Source organism: Lithobates pipiens, unplaced genomic scaffold (genome assembly GCF_037356315.1).
Source record: "Lithobates pipiens isolate NorthernLeopardFrog02 unplaced genomic scaffold, aLitPip1_a1.2 Scaffold_16, whole genome shotgun sequence".
Taxonomy (NCBI): Eukaryota; Metazoa; Chordata; class Amphibia; order Anura; family Ranidae; genus Lithobates; species Lithobates pipiens.
In genome coordinates this window covers 174,961,199-174,984,355 of record NW_027507748.1, presented here as the reverse complement: position 1 = coordinate 174,984,355, position 23,157 = coordinate 174,961,199, and the positions used below count along the sequence as shown (strand labels likewise).

General features: G+C 45.8%; 1 protein-coding gene across 1 annotated transcript in view; it reads left to right on the top strand.

Moving 5' to 3' along the window:
* Positions 1 to 18,054, top strand: part of LOC143982233 (granulocyte-macrophage colony-stimulating factor receptor subunit alpha-like) — a 105,145-nt gene extending 87,091 nt beyond the window's left edge. The window contains exons 6-8 of the mRNA XM_077480778.1: positions 9,159 to 9,340; positions 12,377 to 12,507; positions 17,896 to 18,054. Coding sequence (XP_077336904.1) covers positions 9,159 to 9,340; positions 12,377 to 12,507; positions 17,896 to 18,054 — 472 coding nt within the window. The remainder of the gene's footprint in view (positions 1 to 9,158; positions 9,341 to 12,376; positions 12,508 to 17,895) is intronic.
* Positions 18,055 to 23,157: the final 5,103 nt, after the last annotated feature.

Below are 23,157 nucleotides of genomic sequence, written 5' to 3'. Positions count from 1 at the left end.
CTTACAGAACAGCAGACTGTACCGCACTCAAGCCTATGTACCGTAGCACCCTATACCAAGTTACCAGTCCTTATAAGAACTTTTGTGGACCAAGCAGGTTGTGTATTAGTGTTTAGCAGACTGTACGTCAGTCCCTATACCGCTGAAGGACTGCTGCAGTATAGGGCAGCGGTCAGCAGTGGTGCACGTCAACCCTATCTATTGTGGACCGATAGCGGTCCTTACAGAACAGCAGACTGTACCGCACTCAAGCCTATGTACCGTAGCACCCTATACCAAGTTACCAGTCCTTATAAGAACTTTTGTGGAACAAGCAGGTTGTGTGTTAGTGATTAGCAGACTGTACGTCAGTCCCTATACCAATGAAGGACTGCTGCAGTATAGGGCAGCGGTCAGCAGTAGTGCACGGCAACCCTATGTATTGTGGACCGATAGCGGTCCTTACAGAACAGCAGACTGTACTGCACTCAGGCCTATGTACCGTAGCACCCTATACCAAGTTACCAGTCCTTATAAGAACTTTTGTGGACCAAGCAGGTTGTGTGTTAGTGTTTAGCAGACTGTACGTCAGTCCCTATACCGCTGAAGGACTGCTGCAGTATAGGGCAGCGGTCAGCAGTGGTGCACGTCAACCCTATCTATTGTGGACCGATAGCGGTCCTTACAGAACAGCAGACTGTACCGCACTCAAGCCTATGTACCGTAGCACCCTATACCAAGTTACCAGTCCTTATAAGAACTTTTGTGGACCAAGCAGGTTGTGTATTAGTGTTTAGCAGACTGTACGTCAGTCCCTATACCGCTGAAGGACTGCTGCAGTATAGGGCAGCGGTCAGCAGTGGTGCACGTCAACCCTATCTATTGTGGACCGATAGCGGTCCTTACAGAACAGCAGACTGTACCGCACTCAAGCCTATGTACCGTAGCACCCTATACCAAGTTACCAGTCCTTATAAGAACTTTTGTGGAACAAGCAGGTTGTGTGTTAGTGATTAGCAGACTGTACGTCAGTCCCTATACCAATGAAGGACTGCTGCAGTATAGGGCAGCGGTCAGCAGTAGTGCACGGCAACCCTATGTATTGTGGACCGATAGCGGTCCTTACAGAACAGCAGACTGTAACGCACTCAGGCCTATGTACCGTAGCACCCTATACCAAGTTACCAGTCCTTATAAGAACTTTTGTGGACCAAGCAGGTTGTGTGTTAGTGATTAGCAGACTGTACGTCAGTCCCTATACCAATGAAGGACTGCTGCAGTATAGGGCAGCGGTCAGCAGTAGTGCACGGCAACCCTATGTATTGTGGACCGATAGCGGTCCTTACAGAACAGCAGACTGTACTGCACTCAGGCCTATGTACCGTAGCACCCTATACCAAGTTACCAGTCCTTATAAAAACTTTTGTGGACCAAGCAGGTTGTGTGTTAGTGTTTAGCAGACTGTGCGTCAGTCCCTATACCGCTGAAGGACTGCTGCAGTATAGGGCAGCGGTCAGCAGTAGTGCACGGCAACCCTATGTATTGTGGACCGATAGCGGTCCTTACAGAACAGCAGACTGTAACGCACTCAGGCCTATGTACCGTAGCACCCTATACCAAGTTACCAGTCCTTATAAGAACTTTTGTGGACCAAGCAGGTTGTGTGTTAGTGATTAGCAGACTGTACGTCAGTCCCTATACCAATGAAGGACTGCTGCAGTATAGGGCAGCGGTCAGCAGTAGTGCACGGCAACCCTATGTATTGTGGACCGATAGCGGTCCTTACAGAACAGCAGACTGTACTGCACTCAGGCCTATGTACCGTAGCACCCTATACCAAGTTACCAGTCCTTATAAAAACTTTTGTGGACCAAGCAGGTTGTGTGTTAGTGTTTAGCAGACTGTGCGTCAGTCCCTATACCGCTGAAGGACTGCTGCAGTATAGGGCAGCGGTCAGCAGTAGTGCACGGCAACCCTATGTATTGTGGACCGATAGCGGTCCTTACAGAACAGCAGACTGTAACGCACTCAGGCCTATGTACCGTAGCACCCTATACCAAGTTACCAGTCCTTATAAGAACTTTTGTGGACCAAGCAGGTTGTGTGTTAGTGATTAGCAGACTGTACGTCAGTCCCTATACCAATGAAGGACTGCTGCAGTATAGGGCAGCGGTCAGCAGTAGTGCACGGCAACCCTATGTATTGTGGACCGATAGCGGTCCTTACAGAACAGCAGACTGTACCGCACCCAAGCCTATGTACCGTAGCACCCTAGACAGACCAAGTTACCAGTCCTGATAAAGAGCTTTGTGGAACAAGTGAGTTGTGAATGATTAGCAGACTGCAGCAGAAGGGCAGCAGTCAAGTATAATATTCTTTCTATATTTGGAAGAAAGAATATTATACGTGTACAAGCCTATTACCGTACCACTGATACCAGTCCTGAAAAGAACCTTTGTGGAACTAATAGTAACAGCAAGTCTTTAAAATTATCCTCACTGCCTGACACACTGCTTCCTGCCTGTCCCTATACAAATTGGCAAAAAAGAGTAGGCTGGAACGATTAGCTGGAACAGCTCTTTTGTGGACCTGATAGTAACAGCTAATGATGATGATGATGATGATGATGAAGAAAGACTAATCTGGCTGAGCTGTCCCTAAAATAGCAGCATACAGCGCTCTGTCCCTTTATCTAAACTGACAAAAGAAACTCAGGCTGCTGACCTAACACCTATACCAGTCCTGAAAAGAACTTTTGTGTACCAAATAGCTAGCGTTTTCTCTGTCCCTACTCCACACAGGATCCTTTCCCTACAGTGACAGAAGAAAGAATGTAAAATGGCCACCGGATCGGGTGTATTTATAGGTTAGGGGGAATGTCCAAGTGTCCATGAGCTGTCATGTCTCAATTGGTTGTCCTGTAACACATGATAAACGTGTCACGAAAGGTTAAAGTTCTTGTATACATTAAACACGTAAGTCCGCCGGGGCGAACGACGGAAAAAGGCGTTCGAACCCGCGGACGGCGAAAGTCGGAAATTCGCCGCGAAACGACCGCCGGGCGAACCGTTCGGCCATCACTAGTCATAACCCCGGCATTTTTATTCATGGCGGGCGGTCCGCTTTAACATAAAAGTGGTCTCCGTGGTGGATTCGCCATCAGATCACTTTTATAGGTGGCGGGAGAGGTGCCCCCCTCCCCTCCCATCGCATCCTGGGTGTTGAAACTGGCAGAGACGATCCGGTCCTGTGGCCTGATGGGCAGGAAATCGAGTGAAGGCAAGCTCGCCCCCCAGTCGACTCTATGCCCTTAGTGGACTGGAGCGACGTCAAAAGTCACTTCCCCCCTCCGGCTTTAAAGGGACAATTTGTTTAAAAGAAATCTGAGGCCCTGTTATGCTTTTTTTCTATTACAAGGGATGTTTGCATTTCTTGTAGTAGGAATAAAAGTGATCCAAATTTTTTTTTAAAGGGACAGTGTAAATAAGAAAATAAAAAAATGTAAATCGCCCCGTCCCTCCATGCTTGTGTGCAGAAGCGAACGCATACGTAAGTTGCGCCCACATATGTAAAAAGTGTTCGAACCACACATGTGTTTTATTATCTATGGTGTGTTAAAAAAAATCTTTAATGTTTTGGGGCTCTAAGTAATTTTCTAGCAAAAAAAATGATTTTAACTGGTAAAGTATCAAAGATGGGCTTGGTCCTTAAGTGGTTAACCACTTCCTGCCCAGCCTATAGCAAAATGACGGCCGCGTGCTGGTTCAGTTATCCGGACTGAGTGTCAAATGACGATCCCACGCTAGAGGACGCGAGTAGATGAGAGCAGATCGGCGACTCCCTTGATAGGGGGGTTCTGTGCTGATTGTTTATCAGCGCAGACCCCCCCCCAAGGATGCCCACCCAGGACCACCAGGGATGCCGCCAGGACCACCAGGGATGCCCACAAAGGACGCCCACCAGGTATGCCAGCCTGGACCACCAGGGATATGCCAATCAGTGCCCAGGCAGATGCCAGTCAGTGCCCATCAGCAATGCCTGCCAGTGCCATCAGTGATGCCTATGTGCAGGAGAGGAGTGCAGAGTGTATGGAGATGGGTAGTATGTTCAGAAGAGGAGTCCAGAGTGTAATATGGAGGTGGGTAGAATGTACAGGAGAGCCATGCAGAGTGTATGGAGGTAGGTAGTATGTGCAGAATTGGAGTGCAGAGTGTATGGAGGTGGGTAGTATGTGCAGGATTGGAGTGCAGAGTGTATGGAGGTAGGTAGTATGTGCAGGGGAGGAGTGCAGTGTATGAAGGTGGGTAGAATGTGCAGGATTGGAGTGCAGAGTGTATGGAGGGGGGTAGTATGTACAGGAGAGCTGTGCAGAGTGTATGGAGGTGGGTAGTATGTGCAAGAGAGGAATGCGGAGTGTATGGAGGTGGGTATAATGTGCAGGTGAGGAATGTGGTGTACAGTGGTGGGTAGTATGTTCAGAATTGTGTCAGTAGTTCTTTGTTTTGTTTAATTTTTTTACAATTTAATCTTTTAGTATTTTTTTTTTCAAAATGCTTTTTTGGGACCAGTGGATGGTGTCAGTAGAGCAAAGGACAGTGTCAGAATAATTTTTTTTATTATTTTTTACAATTTTGTTTTTTAATAATTTTTTTTAACAATGATAGGGTTGGGGTTTTATTTTTTAAATATATATTTTCTCAGTGCTTTTCGGGAAGGGGTGGGGGGCAGGGGCAGACTGACAACTCATGGGGCCCCAGGGCAATAGGAGATTATGGGGACCCCAGGCAATCAGGGATTATGGGGCCACACAGTATACACAAACACACACACACAGTATACAATCACACATGTTACACATACATGTACACACAGTATACACAGATAGACCAAGAGGATGTCGGTAAGGGACATTTCAGAGGCAGATGTAAAAAAAAAAAAAAAAAAAAGATTTTTACATACTGTCCCTGGTTTTACTGAGGCTGGCAACCTTGATGGGGCCCCCTAGTGGCCTGGGGCCCTCGGCAGTGGGGAGTTTCAGTCCTGGTGGGGGGTTTCAGTTGGGCAGTAGACAGTGTCAGTGGGGCAGCGGTCGGTGTCAGTGGGGCAGCGGTCGGTGTCAGTGGGGCAGCGGTCGGTGTCAGTGGGGCGGAGGTCGGTGTCAGTGGGGCGGAGGTCGGTGTCAGTGGGGCGGAGGTCGGTGTCAGTGGGGCAGAGGTCGGTGTCAGTGGGGCAGAGGTCGGTGTCAGTGGGGCAGCGGTCGATGTCAGTGGGGCAGCGGACAGTGCCAGTGGGGCACTGGACGGTGTCAGTGGGGCAGTGGACAGTGTCAGTAGTTTTTTTTATTTTTATGTATTTTTTTTTTAACAATGTCATTTGTTTTTAATTTTTTTTCACAATCCTTTTTGGGGAGGGACGGGGCGAGGGGCTTGGGGTTCTGGACCGTGTTGGTGGGGAGGAGGTTGTGGTGTCAGTCGTTTTTCATTTTATGAAGAAAAAAATGAAAAAAAAAAATACTGCGCTAATCTGTGAGAAAACCCCAAAAAACTGCTACATACGAATGTGACAAGTATTCATGTAAAGAGAGAGAGTAAATTTAGTGCTACATTTCATCTCTCTCGTTTTATATTTTAGTTTTACAATTTTATTTTGTAATATTTTTATTTTTTTATCAGCCCTGTTGGTGGGCTTTGGTGAATTGTCAGGGGTCTAAATAGACCCCTGACTTCTCCCCATTGACAGAAGGGTGATTGCCGCTGCAAACCCAAATCCTCTAAAGCACATGTCCTGTTGCTGCTTAACCACTTGGGTACCACGCTATTGCCAAATGACGGCAACAGCGCGGACCCACATTTCCGGGACTACGTCTATTGACGTCGTCCCGGATACGAGCGGCCTGCGCGGCGCGCTCTGTGATCGGCGAGTCCGTGAGACTCGCCTGATCACCGATCCGTGCAAGGGGTCGATCCCGACCCCTTATCACGTGATCAGCTGTCAGCCAATGACAGCTGATCATGTGATAGAACGGAGCCGGTAATCGGCTATTATTCCTCCTCGCGCTGACAGCGCGAGGAGAGAAAAAAAAAGCCGATCACCGGCGGCCGTGATCGGGACATCAGTCCCGATCACGGCCAGCAATACAGCTGACCACCTGCCCCCTGCCAGTGCCCACCGCCGTGCCATCCTGAATAAAAGTAAGTGCCCCCCATCAGTGCCCCCATCAGTGCCCCCATCAGTGCCCATAGTGCCCACAGTGCCACCTACAGTGCCACCCACAATGCCACCCACAGTGCCATCCAGCAGTGCCACCAACAGTGCCACCCACAGTGCCCACAATCTGCCTCAAAGGTGCTGCGACCCAGTGCCGCCCATCAGTGCCCAGCAGTGCCGCCCATCAGTGCCCAGCAGTGCCGCCCATCAGTGCCCAGCAGTGCCACCTATCAGAGCCACCTATCAGTGCCACCTATCAGTGCCCATCAGTCCCATCTATCAGTGGTACCTATCAGTGCCCATCCGTGCCACCCATCCATGCCACTTATCCGTGCCACCCATCCATGCCATCTTATCTGTGCCCATCTTTGCCCATCAGTGCCGCCTTATCTGTGCCCATCGGTGCTGCCTTATCTGTGCCTATTAGTGCCGCCTTAACTATGCCTATCAGTGCCCACCAGTGCAGCCTATCAGTGCCCACCAATGCAGCCCATCAGTGCCCACCAATGCAGCCCATCAGTGCCCACCAATGCAGCCATCAGTGCCGCCTAATCAGCGCTCTTCAATGAAGGAGAAAAATGACCCGTTTGCAAAATTTTATAACAAACTATTAAAACATGATTTTTTTTTTTTTTTTTTTGCATCTTTTTTTGTTTGTTTAGCAAAAAATAAAACTCCGAGCTGTAACTAAATACCACCAAAAGAAAGCTCTATTTGTGGGAAAAAAATGATAAAAATTTCATTTGGGTACAGTGTTGTATGCCCGCGCAATTGTCATTCAAAGTGCATCAGCGCTGAAAGCTGAAAATTGGTCTGGGACTGAGGGGGGTTTAAGTGCCCAGTAAGCAAGTGGTTAATAATAGCTATGATTAACCACTTCAGCCTCGGACCATTTTGCTGGCCAAAGACCAGACCACTTTTTGAGATTCGGCACTGTGTCGCTTTTACTGACAATTGCGCGGTCATGCGGCGTGGCTCCCAAACAACATTGACGTCCTTTTTTTCCCACAAACAGAGCTTTCTTTTGGTGGTATTTGATCACCCCTGCGGTTTTTATTTTTTGCGCTATAAACAAAAATAGAGCGTCAATTTTGAAAAAAACGCATTATTTTTTACTTTTTGTTATAATTAATATCCCCCAAAAATATATATATATAAAAAAAATTTCCCTCACTTTAGGCCGATACGTATTCTTCTATATATTTTTGGTAAAAAAAATTGCAATACGCGATTATTGATTGGTTTGCGCAAAAGTTATAGCGTTTACAAAATAGGGGATCGTTTTATGGCATTTTTATTAATATTTTTTTTTTTACTAGTAATGGTGTCAATCAGTGATTTTTATTGTGACTGCGACATTATGGCAGACACATCGGACATTTTTGACACATTTTTGGGACCATTGTCATTTCCACAGCAATCACTGCTATACAAATGCAGTGATTCCTGTGTAAATGACACTGGCAGTGAAGGGGTTAACCAGTGGGTGGCAGTGTAGGGGCTAAGTGTTCCTAGGGGCGTGTTACTAACTGTTGGGGGCTGGGCTTTCATTTAGTGAACACTGATCTCTGCTCCAATCACATGGAGCGTCACTTGTTGCTAGGCAGAACGGGGAGATGCTGTTTACAACGGCATCTCTCCGTTCAGCCGCCCTGTGAGATGATCGCGGGTATACCCGTGGCGATTGAGTCCACGGGACCCGCGACCGGACTCAGGGGGGTCCGCGCGCTCGCGATGGCAGGGCGGCATTAAAGATTGGACATACCTGTACGTCAATATGCCTGCCTTTGCCATTCTGCCAACGTACATCGGCGTGTGCTGGTCGGGAACTGGTTATGCACCAATACATGGTGTGAAATGTGTCAGTTATTCATCTCTGCCTTTGCTAATATGGACTGACTGTATTTGATTTTATCTACAATAAAGATGTCTTATCGGTGTGCGGCCGTCGAGGTCTTGGTTTTTTGCTCTCATCTCCCCATTGAGACAGAGAAATGACTGAGGACACAGATTCCCCAGTCCTTTTCCCCATCACTGAAGATGAATGGAGAGGAGACAGAGGCTCCTCTCCATTCCTAAACTGAAGCAGAGTTACCACAAGACATAGAGAGCATTCGGTAGCGAAAGTGTACACAAAGACACAGCGGGCTGGATGAGGACACGGGGGAGGAGGGTCAGAGAAGAAGGGGGGGGTGTGGAGGAGAACATGGGTGCTAGCGGATGAGGAGGACATGGATGGGGGCCAGAGATGAAGGAGGGCTGGAGGAGAATACGGGCGCTGGAGGAGGAGGGGGAAGATATGTAGGACAGTCAGGGATGGTCGGTGAAGTGGGGGACAGCTGTGAGCACCAATCTCCCTGCATGGCTTTTCATCAACTGCTTCTCCTTCTTTCCCTCCCGTGGCTGCCAGCTGAAAAACCATGCAGGGGGATTAGTGCTCACAGCTGTCCCCGCCACACCAATCATTCCTGACTGTCACTGGACATATTTGCAGGACAGATAGATGGGTCGTGAGTGCGCTCTGGCTCTCCTGTGTGCACTCTGACCAAGGGGAGTGTGTGGACGGGGATTCTGCTCATGTCACGACTCCGCCCACCGAGTGCCGCACAACAGACCCACCCACTGAATCCAGAGTTTTGCAGGGCTCCAAATGGAGAAAGGGGAGATATTTGAAAGGTAAAGATACATGCAGGAGGAATGTATAGCCTTATAGTTCAGTACTATGGCATTACTTTATAATCGATGAGAGTGGGTTTACATCCGCTTTAAGACTTTACAATCACTTTAAGCTGCCCATTCAAAGTAGACAAATTAAACTAAGCAATTCAATTGGGGGTAAGTAAAACATGGAAACTGGAACCCTTCAGTTGAAGAGCAAGTAGGCTGAATAAATATATAATCAAAAAATAAAAATGCATTTAAATGTTGAATATGCTTTTTTGTTTATATTTTTATCTATTTTTTGGAAATAGGCAGAACCGTGTGTATGTACCATGCAAAGACTACAGAACAGATTCTTTTGGAAGACAAGTGGGATGTGTTTGGAAAGCTCAAAATATTAGTTTCAATGTGAGCATTTATGTACAACTGGTGGGATCAAGTAATGAAACTTCAATCCAGTTCTTTGATGAAAAGATTAGACTGAATCATTTTGGTAACTTAGTGTTTTTTTTCTTTTATTTCTTTTTAAAAAGTTCAACAAAAATTATGCCAGATATGAAATAATCAAGTTTCAGATTTCCTCTCCTATAATATGTAATAATAATAATAATGTCACACGTATACATTCCTGCACTTCTTTTTTATTTTAAGGGAATGAATCAATTCTAAGGCCTTGTATACATGATCGGATTTTCCGACGGGAAATGTGTGATGACAGGCTGTTGGTGGAAAATCCGACCGTTTGTACACTCAATTCGACAATTGTTGTCGGATTTTCCACAGACAAATGTTGGCTGGCAAGCTTTAAAATTTTCTGTGGACAAATGTCTGTTTTTCCGACCGTATGTATACAAGTCCATTGGACAAAAGTCCAAAGTACAAACACGCATGCTCGTAAACAAGGACGAGCCAGAAATCTTGTAAACTAGCGTTCGTAATGGAGAATTAACATTCATGATGTGGCAAATTATGAAATCTCGAATTGCAGTGCACATTCTCTTCTTCTTTAATGGGATAATAATGAATTTGCTTTGCTGGTGATACTGATGGAGTTATGGCAAACAAATTTTGAAAGGCTTTTTTTTTTTCTAGTGATATCAAGAATAATATTATGATGCTTGTTTTTTTTTATCATTACCATTATCCCGTAGTTTTTACGATCAAAGATACAACTATGTTGGTGTCCCTTGTTAATTTTACATTGTATTTTTTAAAATGTAACTGCCTACTTCCAAACTGTCATTTGAAGTAAAACACATAGTCAAGTATTGTTCTACACAATTTTTTATTGTGCATTAAAAAAAGAAAACAAATACAATTAGATATGCTATCTGCCAATAGAACTTAACCAAAAAGTGCATTCTATGCATCCAAAAATATAGAAAATATACCAAATCAATTCATTATTCAACCAAAAAATCAATGTGTCCTTCTTCTTAATATAGGGGGTCAACAATGCCAAGAGTTGCTAAAAGCAGGGGTCCGTTATCCGGAGATTATTCTGAAAATCATCCAGATTATTCTCCTGGAGCAAAGGCATATGACATAATTGGTCATGATTAATAAAGCAATTTTTGATCCAAGAAATTCTCATCCTCCTGATCCAGTATTTGACTTGGGTCAAAGTAATAACTCCAAGGCCAACAATAAATAACACGCTATATCCTCCAATTCTGCAACATGGCTGGTTGACGAACGGCCATTTATTACTGGTCATAGCAACGACAGGAGGTCTATTGGGTCTTTGAAGGCAGTGCTGGACAAAATACTGGAGAACTAGTGGAGTTGGACCCATCTGGAGGTATGGGTGTTCCTTCCTAATATTACAATGGTAACATTGGGGTTTTAAGTTGGTAGTATCTCTAGCAGTGAGTGGTAATTGTCCCTGAACCTGTTTAAAGAGGAAGTAAACCCTAGTGGAAGTAAACCCTAGTCGCGCATGACCCCTATTAGCCCTTGTACACACGATCGGAGCGTTTTGTCGGATATTCCGACTGTGTGTGTTCTGCATCGGACTGTTCCCGTCAGAATATCCGTCGGACCAAATTTTCCAACTTGCCGGAAATATTTTCAGACAAAATGCTCCGATCGGACATACTCCGATCATGTGTAGAGAATTACGATCGGACAAAGTGCCACACATGCTCAGATCAAATTCCTACATCAAAGCTATTGGCTACTACCCTGAACGTAGTCCCATCGTAACGAAATGACGTCATAACGTTCTGAAAGATCGGATTTTCCGACAACTTTGTCCGACCGTGTGTATGCAACAGTTTCAGACAAGATCCGTCGGACAAAATCAGACGGACAAAATTCGACGGATTTGGTTGTCGGAATCTCCGAACGTGTGTACAAGGGCTTAGAAACGGCACAATGTGCCCTTTCTAAAGTGCACATGCGCTGTAGACGTGTAATCATTGGTGCACGCCTTTTTTGTAAATATCTCCTAAACTGTGGTGGTTTAGGAAATATTTCCAGCACCTACAGGTGAGCCTTAATATAGGCTTACCTGTAGGTAAAAGTTGTTGTACAGGGTGTACAACCACTTTAAGTTGCAGCTGGGGGCCTTTCATGGGATGACAGATACAACCGGTTGGTCAAGAGTAAATAGGCCTTCAAAGACCTTAAACCGGGTAGGATTAAGCTGAGGTTTTTTGTTTACTGGTTATGTATTGCATGTATTATATGCATTACAATTGCTTATGTTAATTTTCTATTTCAATTGTTTGTAATAAAGGGCTGCTATGGCCATTCGACTCCAAAACAATGTGTCGTCTGGTCAATCTTGGAGGGTAAGGAGAGGGTCAATTGTTTATTTTCTAGGTAGTTGGAGCCTCAGAAATCTGCACATCCCTCAGTCATGCAGTATTTTATACATCACTTTTGCGTATGAATAAATTAAAACTTAATCTGGAGAAAGAATAGCCTAATAGCAATCAATGTTGCCTACATTTGCACAGAATGAATATACATGTAGTTTCGGCATAACATTTTATTTTATTTTTTATTTTTTTGCAAATACCTCCCCATGAGTTATATTCACAAGCATTAGCCCACTGTTATTCCAATGAACAATAGTGTTTTGTAGTATTAGTTTATTTAAAATCAGATTGTTTTCAATTTTACTGCTAATGGCAAGTTAAACACATTCATTATTATATAAAAATAAACGAATTTAAGTTACTATTAACAGTACAACTATGAATACAAAACTTGATTAACTGCTGGACACGCAAAACATCTTCCACCCCAATGCATGCACTTCAGACCTCAGATCAGTACCATTTCATACATTTTAGAATTCAAGGCAGTGCCGATGCATATACATCAGACCCCAAGTAGTCAGCCTCAAACCCTCTACTTCTGGGAACACTGGGTACCACTGTAAACATGTGGATTAATAAATGAAAATATGCGCTCTCTGAAAACACTTTCCTTCAAGATTTTGTTTTATATTTAGTGCTTTATTTACCCTTTTTTTTCTGCGCAGCCATTTGGTAAATCAATAACTAATCTGTCTTTTTAGTAATTTTAGATCCTCCAAGAAATATTCATATGAATTTTAGTTCAACTGAGCTTCAAATTATATGGGAGACTCCAGAAACCTACAGCAATATGGAAAACCATTGCTTCTTATTCAGTGTTAAAATAAATGAGGTAATATGTTCTATTTTATTTATTTTGTTTGTAGTTTTAATTACTATTGGAAAAATATTGTAGCTTCTAACCTCCATTCAGTTCTGAAAAATGAATCTATATGCAGCCTTGCTACTAAATTGTATGCATAATAAATAATTATGAACCAGATTTAGTAAAGAGGAGTATTGGCCGGGATGTTAACATATTGACATTATTGTCTGAACAATGTGATATTATACAGTTTTATTTCATAACTAGCAACGTTTTTTTGGGCTTTATTAATCTCCCTGGTGGTATGATTTTTGATGCTGAAAGCAGTACAATTGTTTTGCATGGAAATCTGGAGTTTTATATTGTAGGCCTGTAATTCTTAGGAATAACTCACTTAAATTTGTCCAAACCAGAGTCTAGTAGACATCCCGGGTATGATAAAGTTTAACAAACAAAATCATAAATTATAATATAATACATAACCATAAATAATAACAAATAATAATATAATAATAATAATAATACATTTTATTCAATACATTTTAGTCAATAACATAATCAAATCAAAAACACTGAAAACATTTTTGTCCAAACAAGGGTGCAATTTTACTAGTCATATTGCTTCAGTAAACATCCCGGTTAGGATACATTTTGAAACATGGGACTGCACAAAATGTCACAATCAGAATAATGGAACCTGGTTTCCTTTCGGATTTTCTTTCCACTGTCATCATGCTTTGAGCAACAAACCATGTACATCCTTGTGGGTGCTGACTTTTTCTCAGTTGGTGGGATGTAGTCCATGAAGTGACGAACAGTCAGGCGTTCTGGGTTGACAACGCCAGCAGCACGATGTCCAGCTCTATTCACAGCCATTGGTGTTTGGTGGTTCAAAAAGATCAGTTTGGTAACTTTCCAAACAAAGTCAGCATGAACCACAGGCTTTTCGTTTCACATAGCATGAAGGATTTTATGCCAAATCCTGCTTTTTCCGCGTACACACAATCAAACAATCCGGTGGAAAAGTCCGGCAAACTCAAGTCCGCCAAACAATCCCCCCGTATGTAGCCTCCGGCATACTTTTTTGACCCGAAAGTACAGCGGACTTAGAATGCCGTGTTGCACTCTAATCTTCCCGCCGGACTCACATTTCGGCGGACAATCCGGCCGTGTGTATGCCAGTCCGCCGTACTTTTGAAATGAGCGGACTTTTCCCGCCCGGACAAAAGTCCGCTCATTTTGAGCGGGTCTCCAGGTAGGCGGGGCCCGCGAAGGAGACGTCGCTGGCCCCGCCGCCTGGTATGGACTTAAAGGGGAACCCCAACGCCGAAAAAAATCGCCGTGGGGGTCCCCCCCAAGTCCACAACAGACCCTTGTCCGAGCACGCTACCCGGCCGGCCAGGAAAGGGGGGCGAGCGAGCGCCCCCCCCCCCTCCTGAGCCATACCAGGCCGTGTGCCCTCAACATGGGGGGTGCCTTGGGGAAGGGGGGGCCGCGCGGCCCCCCACCCCAAAGCACCTTGTTCCCATGTTGATGAGGACAAGGGCCTCTTCCCGACAACCCTGGCCGTTGGTTGTCGGGGTCTGCAGGCGGGGGGCTTATCGGAATCCGGGAGCCCCCTTTAATAAGGGGGCCCCCGGATACCAGCCCCCCACCCTATGTGAATGAGTATGGGGTACAATGTACCCCTACCCATTCACCTGTAAAATAAAAGTACAAAAAAAACACAACACACGAGATAAAATACTTTATTGCACAGCTCCGGGGTCTTCCCTCTTCGGGGGTCTTCTCGCCGGACTCCTCCGCTATCTTCTTGTAGCTCTTTTACTAGCGGAGGAGCCCGGCATTCTTCTTCGTCGCCGCCGGCCTCTTCTTCCGACTTCGGGGGTCTTGTCCCCCTCTTCGGTTCTTCTGCCGGGCCACCGCGCCTTCTTATAGCTCTTTTACAGGCGGTGGCCCGGTCTTTTGTCGCCGCCGCCGCCTTCCGTTCTTCTTCTTCTTCTTCTTCTTCTCCAGGAGATGTTGACTCGACGATCTCTCCGGCCGCAATGCCAGGGACGCGCTGCGCTGTCACTTATATAGGGACAAGGGGCGGTGTCACATGGGTTTATGTCACATGGGTTGGTCACATGGGTTGATGTCACATGGCGACAGTCCCAGCATGCTCTGGGACTGTGACATCGTAAGGGCGCCCCTTGTCCCTATATAAGTGGCAGCGCTGCACGACCCTGGTATTGCGGCCGGAGAGATCGTCGAGTCAACATCTCCTGGAGAAGAAGAAGAAGAAGAAGAAGAGCGGAAGGCGGCGGCGGCGACAGAAGATCGGGCCACCGCCTGTAAAAGAGCTATAAGAAGGCGTGGTGGCCCGGCAGAAGAACCGAAGAGGGGGACAAAACCCCCGAAGTCGGAAGAAGAGGCCGGCGGCGACGAAGAAGAATGCCGGGCTCCTCCGCTAGTAAAAGAGCTACAAGAAGATAGCGGAGGAGTCCGGCGAGAAGACCCCCGAAGACGGAAGATCCCCAAAGCTGTGCAATAAAGTATTTTATCTCGTGTTTTGTGTTTTTTTTGTACTTTTATTTTACAGGTGAATGGGTAGGGGTACATTGTACCCCATACTCATTCACATAGGGTGGGGGGCCGGTATCCGGGGGCCCCCTTATAAAAGGGGGCTCCCGGATTCCGATAAGCCCCCCGCCCGCAGACCCCGACAACCAACAGCCAGAGTTGTCGGGAAGAGGCCCTTGTCCTCATCAACATGGGGACAAGGTGCTTTGGGGTGGGGGGGGCCGCGCGGCCCCCCCCTTCCCCAAGGCACCCCCCATGTTGAGGGCACGCGGCCTGGTACGGCTCAGGAGGGGGGGGGCGCTCGCTGGCCGGCCGGGTAGCGTGCTCGGACAAGGGTCTGTTGTGGACTTGGGGGGGACCCCTTTAAGTCCATACCAGGCGGCGGGGCCAGCGACGTCTCCTTCGCGGGCCCCGCCTACCTGGAGACGTGCTCGAAATGAGCGGACTTTCCTCTGCGTGTGTGGGCGAGTCCGTTCATTTCAAAAGTAGGGCGGATAGTACGGCGGACTTAGTACGCCGTATTAGTCCGCTCAAAAAGTGGCGTGTGTGGGCAAGTGGCCCATTCGGAAAGTCCGACGGACAGTCTGGCGGGAAGTCCGCCAGACTAAGTTCGTCGGACATACCGCTACGTGTGTACGTGGCTTTAGAAGCCATATATTGTATCCAGCCTTCCCTTGTAGGTCATTAGACTTGTATCTATGCTGATGTCTCTAGCTGGCACATAGCTCTGTTGGAAATTCTTCAAAATCATTTGATATACTTCCAAAATGTTCTTGAGTTTTGATGATGAATGAGTAGTTCCATCAAATTCTTAATTGTTTTCAAAGTGCAAATACTTCATTATCAGGGAAAATTTGCACCCTGACATGACCGTGCCAAAGAATGGAGTGGCAAGTAATTTATTGGTTGTCCAAGACCACTTCTGCAGGGGTTTCCCCACCACTCCCTGAAGAATTATTAGGCCCAGAAATTTCCAAATGTCCTCTTGGTCACTGGTTCCCACTTTCTACTTCTTGAAAACTTCCGACGCGTAGCAGCTTGTTGCACTTGGTACCGGTTTGTCTCCGTAACAATTTTTTCTATAACCTCATCGGTCAAAAATAGTTGTATGTATGCCAAGGGGTTGTCATTTTTAACATCCACTTTCATACCAGTTGCTCCAGTAAATGGGAATCTTAATGGCACTGCGTGATCCGTACCAAAGTTAATAGAGCACCAAGTCCGCACATCATTGAGCTCAGTTGCAGTATTGTTGCTGAAATCACTTTCTGTGTCTGATGACGAATTTCCCCACAAATCGCTATCACACAATTCTGCAAGTGATTCTGTATCGCTATCACTGTTTTCCAGCAGGTCACAAACTGTGGGGCACAATGTACTCCATACTCATTCAGATAGGGTGGGGGGCCAGGATCTGGGGGCCCCCTTATTAAAGGGGATGCCCGGATTCTGATAAGCCCCCCGCCTGCAGACCCTGACAATCAATGGCCAGGGTTGTCGGGAAGAGACCCTTGTCCTCATCAACATGGGGACAAGGTGCTTTGGGGTGGGAAGGCCGCAGGGCGCCCCCCTTCCCCAAAGCACCCACCCCCCATGTTGAGGACATGCGGCCTGGTACAGTTTAGGGGGGGGGCGCTCGCTTGTCCCCACCCCCTTTCCTGACCGGCCGGGCTGTGTGCTCGGATAAGGGTCTGGTATGGATTTTGGGGGACCCCCATGCCGTTTTTTCGGCGTGGGGGTTCTCCTTAAAATCAATAAGAGGGCTAAGGGTCTGGTAGGCTATTGGAGTGGGAACCCATGCCGGTTTTTATTTAAAATTTGGCATGGAGTTAACCATCGAGAGCTGATTATTCTGCGATTGGCCACGGCCAAAGTCACAATTCATGTTGTAAGTTGCCCCAAGTCGTGTTGAAGTCGATCTGTGATTCATACACAAGTCGTGTCCAAGTTGCCTCCCAAAGTCATACTGGAAGTCGTGTTGCCCCTGTGTGAACTGGCTCTTATCCTGCAAGACTAGTTAAAAAACACCTGAACATATTCAAAAATACGGGGGTTTGGTCACACTATATGGTCATATAGTGCAAAGCCCACTTACTGCAACAAAGTACCCCGAATTAGTGGGCCCTACCCTAGTAATAGAATGTAAGAACCTGTGTCTCCCATGGTTGAGACACAGGTCCTTTCATTCTATTACTAGAGTAGGACCCACTAATTCAGGGTACTTTGTCGTAGTAAGTGGGCTTAGCACTATATGACCATATAGTGTGACCAAACTCCCGTATTTTTGAATATGTTCAGGTGTTTTAAACTAGCCCTTTGCAGGCTAAATGTAATTTTTGTATGTGTGCGCTGTAATCTGTTTTGTACTAGGCTTTAGAGATCCTCTGGAGAAGGTCTCAACATGATTCTGAACTGGAAAATGGAACCGAAAAGGTTCTTTACAGCAGATAGCTGCCAGTTCCAAAATTTTCTTTAATGCTGTCATAGCTGTAATAGTCCTAAATGCCCTACTAAGCTAGCACATTGAATCAAGTCATACACCACGGCTTCGGGGGGCCCCTTATTAGCCAGGGGGAACTAGACTGGATAAAAACCTATTAACTTCAAATTATTATCAAACTATTATTAACTTCAAACTATTATCTACTGTTAGGAATAGTCCTGGAGTGAACACAAAAAATTACAATAGGTTAAAGGACCCTGTCCAAAGGCTTTTGTTTTTCCTGTAAACCAGTGTTGGAAGTATCTAGGGCACACTTCCTTGTCTAAAAATGAACCCACAGGCAGCACAGATGAGCAAGGATGAAGAGATCTTCGCTAATTGCCCTCTACTATTTGTATTTCATTTAGGATATTAAAGATGGAATAAGTGGAAATTCTTATAAAACAAGTTATTTGCATTCACATGAAAAGGTTTTCGTCTCTGTAAGAGCAAAATGGAAAAGGTTCTGTTCAGACAATTACAGGATTTGGAGTAGATGGAGTGATCCACACATAAAAGGCAAGTAATATTACTGCTAATTGTTTAACAATTTATTTGTACCAACATGTTCATTACCAATATGTTTTGTGTTTGGAATAACAGTAAGATCTGAACCAACTCTGCTAGCCCATAATGCACACACCATTATGCCCTGTACACACGGTCAGAAATTCAGACGGAAAAGGTCCGATCGGATTATATTGTCGGAAAATCTGATCGTGTGTGGGCTCTATCGGACTTTTTCCGTCTGAAAAAATTTGAGAGCAGGATCTCAAAGTTTCGGACAAAAAAATCCGATTGGACTTTGTCCGATCGTTTGTAGAGAATTCCGATCGTACAAAGTGCCACGTACGCTCAGATTAAATTACAAGACCAAAGCTATTGGCTAGTAGCCTCAGCGTAGTCCCGTCATAACGAACAAACGACATCATGTTCCGAACGATCATATTTTCCGCCAACTTTGTCCGACCGTGTGTATGCAACACCAGTTTAGGACAAAATCCGTCAGATTTTTTTCCAACGGATTTTGTGGTCGGAATGTCCGACCGTGTGTACAGGGGCTTAGATTCATTTATAAAGCAGACAAAATGACTTTCAAAAACCTCTGGTAAAGAATCCATGCCCATTCATGCCCATGTGTTTTAAACGAGAGTGACTGATTCTGCACCAGAGAATGTTTGTGAAAGTCACATTCTCTACTTATAAATAAACTCCTAGTTTTTCCTTTAAGCAGTTATCATCTTCTACAGTGTGATTACATTAGATTTATTAAAATGTGTTCAGCAGTAACAACATTAACATTTTTGCTCATGCATTATTAATACATGGTGGTTATTTATTTGTTTGTTTTGTTTTTTTTGCTTGTGGAGTTCTATAGCATATAAAAGCTGGTTATTACCGCTGTGTCTGTTGTATGTTGATTTATTTATTACACTGACTATACAAGTCCATTCCACATCTCCCAACTCTTATCTTGTGGCTATGGAAAAAAAAAAATAAGCCCGAAGCAGCCTGTAAAAGTTAACTTTCCAGCAAGCATGTAAGAAGGGGCCAGTATCCCTTAAAGGGTGGGGCTCTGCCCTGTTTCCAGACAGATTGGCCTTCCTTTCTCCAGTGAATATATACACTATACTGCCAAAAGTATTGGGACTTCTGCCTTTATACACACATGAACTTTAATGGTATCCTAGTCTTAGTCCGTAGGGTTCAATATTGAGTTGGACCACCCTTTGCAGCTATAACAATGTCATCTCTTCTGGGAAGGCTGTCCACAAGGTTTAGGATTATGTCTATGGAAATGTTTGACCATTCTTCCAGAAGGGCATTTTGTGAGGTCAGGGACTGATGTTGGACAAAAAGGCCCGGCTCGCAGTCTTTGCTCTTCTTCATCCCAAAGGTGTTCTATCAGGACTCTGAGCGAGTCAATCAATTATTCCATCCAAATCTCGCTCATCCATGTCTTTATGAAAATTGCTTTGTGCACTGGTGCACAGTCATGTTGGAACAGGAAGGGCCCATCACCACACTGTTCCCACAAAGTTGGGAGCATGAAATTGTCTAATATGTCTTGGTATGCTGACACCCTAACCTGACACCCTAAGAGTTCCCTTCACTGGAACTAAGGGGCCAAGCCCAACCTCACACCATAATCCCCCCTCCACCAAATGATTTGGACCAGTGCACAAAGTAAGGTCCATAAAGACATGGATGCGTGAGTTTGGGGTGGAGGAATATGACTGGCCTGCACAGCGTCTTGACCTCAACCCGATAGAACACCTTTAGGATGAATTAGACCGGAGACTGTGAGCCAGGCCTTCTTGTTCATATCAGTGCCTGACCTCACAAATGTGCTTCTGGAAGAATGGTAATAGTCACACTCCTAAACTTTGTGGACAGCCTTCCCAGAAGAGTTGAAGCTGTTAGAGTGGCAAAGAGTGGGCCAACTCAATATCAAACCCTACAGACTAAGACTGGGATGTCATTAAAGTTCATGTGCGGGTAAAAGCAGGAATCTCAATACTTTTGGCAATATAGTGTACATTGGAGATAGATATGCTAGTGTGGTGGTCAGGTATAGGGATAGTAAAGCCATAGAGAGCTTCACCAAGTAATGGTAAGAGAACATCTTCACCTCAGCAGGCCCCAGCCATGGGCTTAGTCCAGTTACTTGAGAGGATAGTTCTGTGAGTACAGCTTATGGCTAAAGACACAGACTTACATCACTCATGGCTGTGTACCTCATTACAGGATAAATTTACTCTATGGAAAATATGTTAACGTTTGGATGTTTTACCATTATTTGGACCCTGTAATGCTGTTTACCATTTAATAAAGGAAGAAGTAAGGGCGTTTCATGACTGGGAATTAAATTTCTGGGAAAGCTGGGATGAGTATGTGTATAGAGTAGGGATGAGCTTTGTGTTCAAGTCGAACATACATTCGACTCGAACATCGGCTGTTCGCCGAATACCGAACGTTATGGGCCGTTCATGGCAAATTCGTGTGGCGCTCACGGCCCACAATACACTGCGCCATCGCAGTGCATTGCTGGCTCATGATTGGCCAAGCATGCACCGTGACCCTGCATGCTTGGCCAATCACAGCGCCGGCAGCGAGGAGAGCCATGATTGGCCACAGGCAGGATGCCTGTGGCCAATCATAGCTCAGGCTGTGTAGAACATGCCCCACACTATGTAAGGCCGCCAGCGCGGCGGCCTTGTGTAGTGTGTTGGCGTCTGTAGGAGTTAGTGGGTGTTCTGTGTACATTCAACACAGTATACACCGTTCGTTATCGGACGATTTTGCATTCTTGCTCTTCTGTAGTGCAGTATACACCATTATATCCACCTATATTGCTAGCTATATTGCTCTTTTTAAATAGAGCTTGCAGTCAGTTGTAAGAGATTGTGCATGCTGTCTGCGTGCCCTGACTGCAGAATACACCGTTATATCCACCTATATAGCTAGCTATCTTGCTCTTTTTAAATAGAGCTTGCAGTCAGCTGTAGGAGATTGTGCGTGCCGTCTGCGTGCCCTGACCGCAGAATACACCGTTATATCCACCTATATAGCTAGCTATCTTGCTATTTTTAAATAGAGCTTGCAGTCAGCTGTAGGAGATTGTGCGTGCTGTCTGCGTACCCTGACCGCAGAATACACCGCTATATCCACCTATATAGCTAGCTATCTTGCTCTTTTTAAATAGAGCTTGCAGTCAGCTGTAGGAGATTGTGCGTGCTGTCTGCGTGTCCTGACCGCAGAATACACCGCTATATCCACCTATATAGCTACCTATATTGCTCTTTTTAAATAGAGCTTGCAGTCAGCTGTAGGAGATTGTGCGTGCTGTCTGTGTGCCCTGACCGCAGAATACACCGCTATATCCACCTATATAGCTAGCTATATTGCTCTTTTTAAATAGAGCTTGCAGTCAGCTGTAGGAGATTGTGTGTGCTGTCTGCGTGCCCTGACCGCAGAATACACAGTTATATCCACCTATATAGCTAGCTATCTTGCTCTTTTTAAATAGAGCTGGCAGTCAGCTGTAGGAGATTGTGCGTGCTGTCTGCGTGCCCTGACCGCAGAATACACTGCTATATCCACCTATATAGCTAACTATATTGCTCTTTTTAAATAGAGCTTGCAGTCAGCTGTAGGAGATTGTGTGTGCTGTCTGCGTGCCCTGACCGCAGAATACACAGTTATATCCACCTATATAGCTAGCTATCTTGCTCTTTTTAAATAGAGCTTGCAGTCAGCTGTAGGAGATTGTGCGTGCTGTCTGCGTGCCCTGACCGCAGAATACACTGCTATATCCACCTATATAGCTAACTATATTGCTCTTTTTAAATAGAGCTTGCAGTCAGCTGTAGGAGATTGTGTGTGCTGTCTGCGTGCCCTGACCGCATGAATACACTGTTATATCCACCTATATAGCTAGCTATCTTGCTCTTTTTAAATAGAGCTTGCAGTCAGTTGTAGGAGATTGTGCGTGCTGTCTGCGTGACCTGACCGCATGAATACACCGTTATATCCACCTATATAGCTAGCTATCTTGCTCTTTTTAAATAGAGCTTGCAGTCAGTTGTAGGAGATTGTGCGTGCTGTCTGCGTGACCTGACCGCAGAATACACCGTTATATCCACCTACATAGCTCTTCTCTAATTGAGCCATCTGCAGGAGTGGGTGTTGTGTGTGCCTCCAGCAAAATATATACTACCCAATTGCTGGTTTTCCCATCTCCCTTCAGGCCATTACCATGTCTGGAAGGCCAGCAAGGAGAGGCAGACAGGCGCGAGCCGATAAAAGAGGGCAAGCAGGCTCTGTGTCTAGAGACAACAGTGCAGCTTGTGGATGCGGTGCATCGTCATCATCAGCACGTGGCCATGGGACACGCTTGTCCTTCTTTTCGGCAGCTGGACATGTTGAGCCGCAACATGCCGAAGACTTGGTAGAATGGATGACCAAGCCCTCTTCATTCTCCTCATCCTCTCTCACCCAGGCTCAGGGTACTAGCAAAGCAGCTGCCAATGCATCGTCTTCCCTCCTCTCAATGTCATCATCAGTGACTCCTTACCTAGACCCACCACGTCCTCCTGAGGAGTCTCCTGAACTCTTTGAGCATAGTGTTGGGTACATGCTCCAGGAGGGTGCCCAGTGTTTTGTAGGCTCTGATGATGATACTCAGCTAGAGGAAGGCAGTAGCATGAGCGCAGAGAGAGGGGATGCTCAAGAAGGACAGCAATCTGGCAGTCATGTTCCACAAGCTGCAGGATACTGCCAGGTTTGCTCCAACGATGAAGAGGGAGGGGATGATGAGGGCACTGACTCCACATAGGTGCCTGGTAGGAGAGAGGAGGAGGAGGAGGAGGAGGAGGAGGAGGAGGCACATGTCCAACGAGGCAGCATGCCCTCCGGGGGCCAGCTTAGGGGCAGCACACCGACTGAATCACACTGCAGAGCTCCGCCTGTGCAGGGCACTGCCTCTGCGCGTTATTCTAAACGTTCTTTGGTGTGGGCCTTTTTTGAGACGAGTGCATCAGATCTCACCGCTGCTATTTGCAAGATATGTCTCAAGCGTATCTCGCGTGGCCAAAACATCAGCCGCTTGGGCACCACATGCTTGACCA